This window comes from Mizuhopecten yessoensis, unplaced genomic scaffold, assembly GCF_002113885.1.
Source record: "Mizuhopecten yessoensis strain PY_sf001 unplaced genomic scaffold, ASM211388v2 scaffold716295, whole genome shotgun sequence".
Taxonomy (NCBI): Eukaryota; Metazoa; Mollusca; class Bivalvia; order Pectinida; family Pectinidae; genus Mizuhopecten; species Mizuhopecten yessoensis.
The window spans coordinates 584,337-595,471 of record NW_018480045.1 but is presented as its reverse complement, the minus strand read 5'-3'; the positions used below and the strand labels follow the sequence as shown (position 1 = coordinate 595,471).

General features: G+C 38.7%; 1 protein-coding gene across 1 annotated transcript in view; it reads left to right on the top strand.

Annotated features, from left to right (window-relative positions):
- Nucleotides 1-11,135, top strand: part of LOC110442743 (coadhesin-like) — a 29,576-nt gene that overhangs the window by 17,013 nt on the left and 1,428 nt on the right. The window contains exons 6-8 of the mRNA XM_021486492.1: nucleotides 2,254-2,424; nucleotides 2,853-3,017; nucleotides 8,412-8,543. Coding sequence (XP_021342167.1) covers nucleotides 2,254-2,424; nucleotides 2,853-3,017; nucleotides 8,412-8,543 — 468 coding nt within the window. The remainder of the gene's footprint in view (nucleotides 1-2,253; nucleotides 2,425-2,852; nucleotides 3,018-8,411; nucleotides 8,544-11,135) is intronic.

Genomic DNA, 11,135 nt, shown 5'->3' with positions numbered 1-11,135 from the left:
GATTTTAACTTTACATTACATGAGCGAGGGAAATCAAGTGTTATGCCCGAAGAACACAAATCCTCCTTTCGGGAATGCATTTCGAATTACCCTTCTCATACACAACTTTACACCGATGGCTCCAAAGAAGGTGAGAAAGTGGCAGCAGCCTGCTGTACTGCCAATACTTGCACTTCAGTCCGACTACCAGACGGCGCCTCCATCTTTTCTGCTGAAGCATGCGCCATTGGTTTGGCCCTCGACCATATCGATGAACACCGAATTAAAAAGGCAATTATTTGTTCAGACTCTCTATCTGTCCTACAGAGTTTACAGTTACGAGATCCTAAAAACACACTCGTACAAAACCTTGCTCTTCGAATATCTCGTATCTTAAAAAAGTCTAAAAAAAAAAATACTATGGATTCCGACAGGGAAGCAAAAAATGCATTGAATCTCGAACAAACAAATATCAAACTACCATACACAGATTTTAAACCCTACTATTCGTACAGCCATTCAAACTGAATGGCAGCAACGCTGGTCTCTCGAGACCACCAACAAACTTTTTAAGATACAACCGAAACTTAAAACATCTATTCCAGTCGGAAAGATCGTAGAGAGGAAGTTGTCCTCGCTCGGCTCCGTGCTGGGCACACATATCCTACTCATTCGTACCTTTTAAAACGAGAAGATCTACCTTCATGCCACGCATGTGACACTCCATTTACAGTGGAACATTTTTTAATAGAATGTTCCGATGGGCCGTTAAACATAAACAAACAAACAAACAAACTGTGATTGTTGTATCTGGCACAGTCAAAGAAGTAATGATAACTTGTTTCCTGTATATAACCACACGCACAAGTTAAGTTGCTAGCATTATTTCTAACTTGACATAGTATAATATTGATTTTTCTATCACCAGAGTTTTTTTACCACTGTCTGAGTATCATTATTAGGTATACTATTAGTTATGTTAATTAGTTTCTTAAAGTGGGGAAGAGATTGAGCATTTAAAATATCTGGGTCTAGCTGATTGTAAAGTCGAAAGGTTGAGGGAAAGAAACTATTAAAGTAGCTCTCAGTTCTACATACCGGGGTGGGGGGGTGGGGGGGTGGGGTAAAAACTCTATTTTGTCTAAGCTGATACCTCACATTTGTTAAATCATTTAAAAAAGGATCAACTATATCATTAAGGTACTTTGGTGATATATTATGCAATATTTTATACAATACAATTAATTTATTTTTTTCCCTCCTATCAGCTAAGGTTTCCAATCCCAATTTTTTGTACAATTTTTGGTGTGATGTACCTCTACGAAGCCCTGTCACTACTCTAATAGCATCTAGTTGGACTGATTCTAATAACAATTTTGATTGTTCAGTGCAATTATCCCAAACTACATTAGCATATTCTAAAATTGGTCTAATATAAGATATATACATAGTGTTAAGTGTACTTCTATCATGTGAGGTTTTAAGACTTCTTAATATATTAATTCTTTTATATGCTGTATCATAAATATTTTGGATATGTTGACCCCATTTACCATCTTCATTAAAAGTAAGACCTAAATGTTTATGGCTAGTACTGTCGGTTAGTGGTTGATTAGAGAAGAAGATTGGAGGGTGATTAGTTTCTTTTTTCCATGTGAAGATCATAGTTTTAGTTTTAGATGCATTACATTTTATATCCCAAGATTTAGCCCAAGATCATATATTCTGCAAGTCATTAGTGAGATTTTGTGCTGCTTGAATGGGATTATCATCAACAATAATATAGAGGGAGGTATCATATGCAAAACGTTTAATGTTACTAGTAACTATATTAGTGGTGTCATTTATATAGAGAAGGAAGAGAAATGGACCAAGGACAGATCCCTGAGGCACGCCTGCACTAATACATTTAAAAGTTGACTGATGTCCTTCTGTAATAACCCTTTGTTTTCTCTCGGACAAGTAGTTCTTAAACCATGCCAGCAATTTTCCTTTATTTCCACAAGTTTCTAATTTATATATTAAACCGTCATGCCAAACCCTATCAAAGGCTTTACTTACATCACAGAAGAAAAATCTAACCTCTTTACCTTTATCTAAATTATTTATAATAGTGTGATATATAGATAATAACTGATTCACAGTTGAGTCACCAGGCAGGAAGCCTGACTGGTGCTCAGAAATAGTTTCAGCTGCTAAAAGGTTTTACATGTTTACATTATATTAACGGTATCTGGGGAGTATGGGGTACATAAATTGGCAATGTTCTTACAGTAAACGGAATGTGGGGGTCGTGGAGCGCATGGAATACCTGTTCGGTTACCTGTGCGGTTGGTTCCAAGTCCAGAACCCGTCAGTGTAATGATCCGGCCCCAGCATTAAATGGTCTCCAGTGTACAGGAGAACCTGTCGACAAGGACGCGTGTACTTTGTCTCCATGCCCAGGTATGAACATACCATGGTTACACCTCTGACATAGATTATTATTTCTGATTATGTTGCCTTAATGTTGTTTTCACATTTCTGATGTAGCAGATATTCCTGATAGAAGAAATTTCATTTTTTGAGATTGAATCATTATCTAGATTTTGTTTCGAGATTAAAGAATGTCGTCTAGCACCTTGAGGTCACCATTACATATCACAAAAACACACCTGATTAAGAAATACGCTTATACTCTATTTATTTAATATCAGTCACAACGCATTGTTTAATGTCCTTAAATTCAGCAGAACAAAGGTCACACCAGATGGATAAAAAAAGGTTTTAATCAAACAATAAAAAATTGGAACGATGATTCAATAAAACTTCAATACCACTTGCTTCTTTAATTCATATATTCAAATATTTTCACTATTACATTTGAATTTAAGTGGATGGAGGATGGGCATCGTGGCGAACCTGGAGCGCGTGTTCCGATGTGAACAATGAAGTTGTCAGAGCAAAGTGCAGAAAGTGCATAAATCCATCCCCACAATATGGCGGTGATTTTTGTTCCGGAAATCAACTGCTGGTGGAGCAATGCCCCACAACACCGGGTTAGTATGTCTCATTATACTGGGTAAGTATGTCTCATTACACCGGGTAAGTATGTATCGTTACACCGGGTAAGTATGTATCATTACACCGGGTAAGTATGTATCATTACACCGGGTAAGTATGTCTCATTACACCGGATTAGTATGTCTCATAACACCGGGTTAGTATGTCTCATTACACCCGGTTAGTATGTCTCATAACACCGGGTAAGTATGTCTCATTACACCGGGTTAGTATGTCTCATTACACCTGGTTAGTATGTCTCATTACACCGGGTTAGTATGTCTCATAACACCGGATAAGTATGTCTCATAACACCGGGTTAGTATGTCTCATTACACCGGGTTAGTATGTCTCATAACACCGGGTAAGTATGTATCATTACACCGGGTAAGTATGTCTCATAACACCGGGTAAGTATGTATCATTACACCGGGTTAGTATGTCTAATAACACCGGGTTAGTATGTATCATTACACCGGATAAGTATGTCTCATTACACCGGGTTAGTATGTCTCATTACAACGGGTTAGTATGTCTCATAACACCGGGTAAGTATGTCTCATAACACCGGGTTAGTATTTCTTATTACAACGGGTTAGTATGACTCATAACACCGGTTTAGTATGTCTCATAACACCGGGTAAGTATGTCTCATTACAACGGGTAAGTATGTCTCATAACACTGGGTTAGTATGTATCATTACACCGGATAAGTATGCCTCATTACACCGGGTTAGTATGTCTCATTACACCGGGTTAGTATGTTTCATAACACCGGGTAAGTATGTCTCATTACACCGGGTAAGTATGTCTCATTACACCGGGTAAGTATCATAACCCTTTGTAAGTATGTCTCATAACACTGGGTTAGTAGGTCTTATAACACCAGGTTAGTATGTCTCATTACACCGGGTGAGTATGTCTCATAACACCGGTTAAGTATGTCTCATAACACTGGGTAAGTATGTCTCATTACACTGGATAGTGTGTCTCATATCACCGAATAGGTATGTCTCATAACACCTGTTTAGTATTTTTTCATAACACCGGGTAGGTATGTCTCATTTCACCGGGTAATTATGTCTCATTACACCGGGTAAGTATGTCTCAAAACACAGGGTTAGTATGTCTCATTACACCGGGTAAGTATGTATCATTACACCGGGTTAGTATGTCTCATTACACCGATTAAGTATGTCTCATAACACCGGGTAAGTATGTCTCATAACACCGGTTAAGGATGTCTCATAACACATGGTTAGTATGTATCATTACATTTGGTTAGTAGGTCTCATAACACAGGGTTAGTATGTATCATTACACCGGGTTAGTATGTCTCATTACACCGGGTAGGTATGTATCATTACACCGGGTAAGTATGTCTCATAACACCGGTTAAGTATGTCTCATAACACTGGGTAAGTATGTCTCATAACACCGAATAAGTATGTCTCATAACACCCAGTAAGTATTTTTTCATAACACCGGGTCAGTATGTCTCATTTCACCGGATAAGTATGTCTTATTTCACCGGGTAATTATGTCTCATTACACCGGGTTAGTATGTCTCATAACACCGGATTAGTATGTCTCAAAACACCGGGTTAGTATGTATCATTACACCGGGTAAGTATGTCTCATAACACCGGGTTAGTATGTCTCATAACACCGGATTAGTATGTATCATTACACCGGGTTAGTATGTCTCATAACACCGGGTAAGTATGTCTCATTACAACGGTTAAGGATGTCTCATAACACATGGTTAGTATGTCTCATTACATTGGGTTAGTAGGTCTCATAACACAGGGTTAGTATGTATCATTACACAGGGTACGTATGTCACATAACACCGGTTAGCATGTCTCATAACACTGGGTAAGTATTATTTCATAACACCGGGTAAGTATGTCTCATTACACCGGGTAAGTATGTCTCATAACACCTGTTTAGTATTTTTTCATTACACCGGGTAAGTATGAATCATTACACCGGGTTAGTATGTCTCATATCACATAATAAGTATGTCTCATAACACCTGTTTAGTATTTTTTCATAACACCGGGTAAGTATGTCTCATTTCACCGGGTAATTATGTCTCATTACACCGGGTAAGTATGTCTCAAAACACCGGTTTAGTATGTCTCATTACACCGGGTAAGTATGTATCATTACACCGGGTTAGTATGTCTCATATCACCGAATAAGTATGTCTCATAACACCTGTTTAGTATTTTTTCATTACACCGGGTAAGTATGAATCATTACACCGGGTTAGTATGTCTCATATCCCATAATAAGTATGTCTCATAACCCCTGTTTAGTATTTTTTCATAACACCGGGTAAGGATGTCTCATTTCACCGGGTAATTATGTCTCATTACACCGGGTAAGTATGTCTCAAAACACAGGGTTAGTATGTCTCATTACACCGGGTAAGTATGTCTCATTACACCGGGTTAGTATGTCTCATATCACCGAATAAGTATGTCTCATAACACCTGTTTAGTATTTTTTCATAACACCGGGTAAGTATGTCTCATTTCACCGGGTAATTATGTCTCATTACACCGGGTAAGTATGTCTCAAAACACAGGGTTAGTATGTCTCATTACACCGGGTAAGTATGTATCATTACACCGGGTTAGTATGTCTCATTACACCGATTAAGTATGTCTCATTACACCGGGTAAGTATGTCTCATAACACCGGTTAAGGATGTCTCATAACACATGGTTAGTATGTATCATTACATTTGGTTAGTAGGTCTCATAACATAGGGTTAGTATGTATCATTACACCGGGTTAGTATGTCTCATTACACCGGGTAAGTATGTATCATTACACCGGGTAAGTATGTCTCATAACACCGGTTAAGTATGTCTCATAACACTGGGTAAGTATGTCTCATAACACCGAATAAGTATGTCTTATAACACCCGGTAAGTATTTGTTCATAACACCAGGTAAGTATGTCTCATTTCACCGGGTAAGTATGTCTTATTTCACCGGGTAATTATGTCTCATAACACTGGGTAAGTATGTCTCATAACACCGGGTTAGTATGTCTCATTACACCCGGTTAGTATGTCTCATAACACCGGGCAAGTATGTCTCATTACACCGGGTTAGTATGTCTCATTACACCGGGTTAGTATGTCTCATAACACCGGGTTAGTGTGTCTCATAACACCGGGTTAGTATGTCTCATTACACCGGGTTAGTATGTCTCATAACACCGGGTTAGTATGTCTCATTACACCGGGTAAGTATGTATCATTACACCGGGTAAGTATGTCTCATAACACCGGGTAAGTATGTCTCATAACGCTGGGTAAGTATTATTTCATAACACCGGGTTAGTATGTCTCATTACACCGGGTAAGTATGTATCATTACACCGGGTTAGTATGTCTCATTACACCAGGTTAGTATGTCTCATTATACCGGGTTAGTATGTCTCATAACACCGGTAAAGTATGTTTCTCCTGTTTCCATACTCCTGGAGAATGCGTTATCCTGTCTCATCGTTGCATCGATATTGTTCCGCTGTGAACATTCATGTCATTTAAATGAACCAGGATGCCTGCCGGCGATGCAAATATAATATGTAAACGATCTCAGCTATAACAATGAATATGTACAGATACATGCTTTGCGTGGTCTTGCCAGCACGGTGAAAGCTGGAATGACCATCTTAGAAACGGACGATGGCACTATTGAGGATGGAAAGTGGCGAGAATAAAGGTCCATGTTAAGGACAGTGATCAGTAGATTGGTCGCTAATATCAAATGTCATTCCACTGATATAAAACATATATTACGAACACGTTCAGGTGCATTAGAAAGCACATAGTTCATGACGTCACCACAATACAGGTACAGTAGAGGACAATATAACACATAAGTAACATTTCAAAGACCCAAACAATGACCATTAGTGGCGGCAGCCACATAACAGGTTTCAAAACTGATACAAAAGTTATTATTATACTGTATATCTTAACCTTTGATTTGGGTAAACGATTCCAAACACTTGTGTCATGTATAAAGATACATATTTGTAAATATTAACTATCGTTTGGTGTATAAAGATACAAACTAAATGTGATTCTTAATCCTTTCTAATATCAACCCTTGTTTTGTGTAAAAATAAAAGACACTCGCTTGTTAGTCTATACCATTGTTTGGAGTTAAAATTACACAGCTGCTAATCTCAATCCTTGTTTTATATTCAAAATACATAATTGCTAATCCCAACCATTGTTTTATTGTTGATACATACTTGCTAATCCCAACCATTGTTTATGTATGATGATGCATACTTGCTAATCCCAACCATTGTGTTATGTGTTGATGCATATACTTGCTAATCCAAACCATTGTTTTATGTATGATGATGCATACTTGCTAATCACAACCATTGTGTTATGTGTAGATATATTTTTGCTAATCCCAACCAATGTTTTATGTATGATGATGCATTCTTGCTATTCCCAACCATTGTTTTATTGTTGATACATACCTGCTAATCCCAACCATTGTTTATGGATGATGATGCATACTTGCTAATCCCAACCGTTGTTTTATGTATGATGATGCATTTAGTTGCTAATCCCAACCATTGTTTATGTATGATGATGCATTCTTGCTATTCCCAACCATTGTGTTATGCGTTGATATATTTTTGCTAATCCCAACCAATGTTTTATGTATGATGATACATATACTTGCTAATCCCAACCATTGTTTTATATATGATGACACATATACTTGTTAATCCCAACCATTGTTTTATGTATGATGATGCATACTTGCTAATCCCAACCATTGTGTTATGTGTTGATACATACTTGCTAATCCCAACCATTGTGTTATGTGTTGATGCATATACTTGCTAATCCCAACCATTGTTTTATGTATGATGATACATATACTTGCTAATCCCAACCATTGATTTATATATGATGACACATATACGTGTTAATCCCAACCATTGTTTTATGTATGATGATGCATACTTGCTAATCCCAGCCATTGTTTTATGTATGATGGTGCATACTTGCTAATCCCAACCATTGTTTTATGTATGATGATACAAACTTGCTAATCCCAACCATTGTTTTGTGGTAAATTTATGCACTTGCTTATGTCAATTCCTGCTTTGTATAAACAAATACACACTTGCTAGTGTCATCCTTTGTTGTGTGTTGAATATAACACTTGCTAGTGTCATACTTTGTTGTGTGTTGAATATACACACTTGCTAGTGTCATACTTTGTTGTGTGTTGAATATACACACTTGCTAGTGTCATCCTTTGTCGTGTGTTGAATATACACACGTAATTCTCTGTAAAATATAATGTTTGTTTTGTCTTATGTTGCCTAGGATATCTCAAGCGGAAGTGTAGATGTCGACGATCTCGGATGCCTGTGATAAAAAACATCAGTGTGGGGGAGCTAGCCGATATCATGGATAAAACGAAGGAGGAACTTACAGTGGACAAAACGCAAACTGCAGGCAAGTACTGCTCAAAAGGATGAAAAATTCGAGTTACTGCCCTTCCTTTGCTATCTTACAGCATATTATCATTTAACTTGTCTATAATGACCTGATAACGAATACACGATACATAAACACATTTTTTTACCTATGCAGATGTCTATTTCTCAAAATATTTGCAGTTGCTTAGGCATTATTTTTTTTTATTTTTTTTTATTTTTTTTTTATTTTTTTTTGCGATTTAACATCCCAATAACAGCCAAGGCCAAACGTAGATAAGTAAGTAGTGAGAAAAATATAGGCAAGAAAGAAAACGAGAGTAAGGGATCCAACGTGTCCCTAAAGTTAGTGATCCAACGTGTCGCTAAAGTTAGTGATCCAACGTGTCCCTAAAGTTAGTGAGTCAGCGTGTCCCTTAAGTAAGTGATCCAACGTGTACCTAAAGTTAGTGATCCAACTTGTCCCTAAAGTTAGTGATCCAACGTGTCCCTTAAGTTAGTGATCCAACGTGTCCATAAAATAAGTGATCCAACGTGTCCCTAAAGTTAGTGATCCAACGTGTCCCTAAAGTTAGTGATCCAACGTGTCCCTAAAGTTAGTGATCCAACGTGTCCCTAAAGTTAGTGATCCAACGTGTCCCTAAAGTTAGTGATCCAACGTGTCCCTAAAGTTAGTGATCCAACGTGTCCCTAAAGTTAGTGATCCAACGTGTCCCTAAAGTTAGTGATCCAACGTGTCCCTAAAGTTAGTGATCCAACGTGTCCCTAAAGTTAGTGATCCAACGTGTCCCTAAAGTTAGTGATCCAACCTGTCCCTAAAGTTAGTGATCCAACGTGTCACTAAAGTTTGTGATCCAACCTGTCCCTAAAATTAGTGATCCAACGTGTCACTAAAGTTAGTGATCCAACGTGTCCCTCAAGTTAGTGATCCAACGTGTCCCTAAAATTAGTGATCCAACGTGTCCCTAAAGTTTGTGATCCAACGTGTCGCTAAAGTTAGTGATCCAACGTGTCCCTAAAGTTAGTGATCCAACGTGTCCCTAAAGTTAGTGATCCAACGTGTCCCTAAAGTTAGTGATCCAACGTGTCCCTAAAGTTAGTGATCCAACGTGTCCCTAAAGTTAGTGATCCAACGTGTCCCTAAAGTTAGTGATCCAACGTGTCCCTAAAGTTAGTGATCCAACGTGTCCCTAAAGTTAGTGATCCAACGTGTCCCTAAAGTTAGTGATCCAACGTGTCCCTAAAGTTAGTGATCCAACGTGTCCCTAAAGTTAGTGATCCAACGTGTCCCTAAAGTTAGTGATCCAACGTGTCCCTAAAGTTAGTGATCCAACGTGTCCCTAAAGTTAGTGATCCAACGTGTCCCTAAAGTTAGTGATCCAACGTGTCCCTAAAGTTAGTGATCCAACGTGTCCCTAAAGTTAGTGATCCAACGTGTCCCTAAAGTTAGTGATCCAACGTGTCCCTAAAGTTAGTGATCCAACGTGTCCCTAAAGTTAGTGATCCAACGTGTCCCTAAAGTTAGTGATCCAACGTGTCCCTAAAGTTAGTGATCCAACGTGTCCCTAAAGTTAGTGATCCAACGTGTCCCTAAAGTTAGTGATCCAACGTGTCCCTAAAGTTAGTGATCCAACGTGTCCCTAAAGTTAGTGATCCAACGTGTCCCTAAAGTTAGTGATCCAACGTGTCCCTAAAGTTAGTGATCCAACGTGTCCCTAAAGTTAGTGATCCAACGTGTCCCTAAAGTTAGTGATCCAACGTGTCCCTAAAGTTAGTGATCCAACGTGTCCCTAAAGTTAGTGATCCAACGTGTCCCTAAAGTTAGTGATCCAACGTGTCCCTAAAGTTAGTGATCCAACGTGTCCCTAAAGTTAGTGATCCAACGTGTCCCTAAAGTTAGTGATCCAACGTGTCCCTAAAGTTAGTGATCCAACGTGTCCCTAAAGTTAGTGATCCAACGTGTCACTAAAGTTAGTGATCCAACGTGTCCCTAAAGTTAGTGATCCAACGTGTCCCTAAAGTTAGTGATCCAACGTGTCCCTAAAGTTAGTGATCCAACGTGTCCCTAAAGTTAGTGATCCAACGTGTCCCTAAAGTTAGTGATCCAACGTGTCCCTAAAGTTAGTGATCCAACGTGTCCCTAAAGTTAGTGATCCAACGTGTCCCTAAAGTTAGTGATCCAACGTGTCCCTAAAGTTAGTGATCCAACGTGTCCCTAAAGTTAGTGATCCAACGTGTCCCTAAAGTTAGTGATCCAACGTGTCCCTAAAGTTAGTGATCCAACGTGTCCCTAAAGTTAGTGATCCAACGTGTCCCTAAAGTTAGTGATCCAACGTGTCCCTAAAGTTAGTGATCCAACGTGTCCCTAAAGTTAGTGATCCAACGTGTCCCTAAAGTTAGTGATCCAACGTGTCCCTAAAGTTAGTGATCCAACGTGTCCCTAAAGTTAGTGATCCAACGTGTCCCTAAAGTTAGTGATCCAACGTGTCCCTAAAGTTAGTGATCCAACGTGTCCCTAAAGTTAGTGATCCAACGTGTCCCTAAAGTTAGTGATCCAACGTGTCCCTAAAGTTAGTGATCCAACGTGTCCCTAAAGTTAGTGATCCAACGT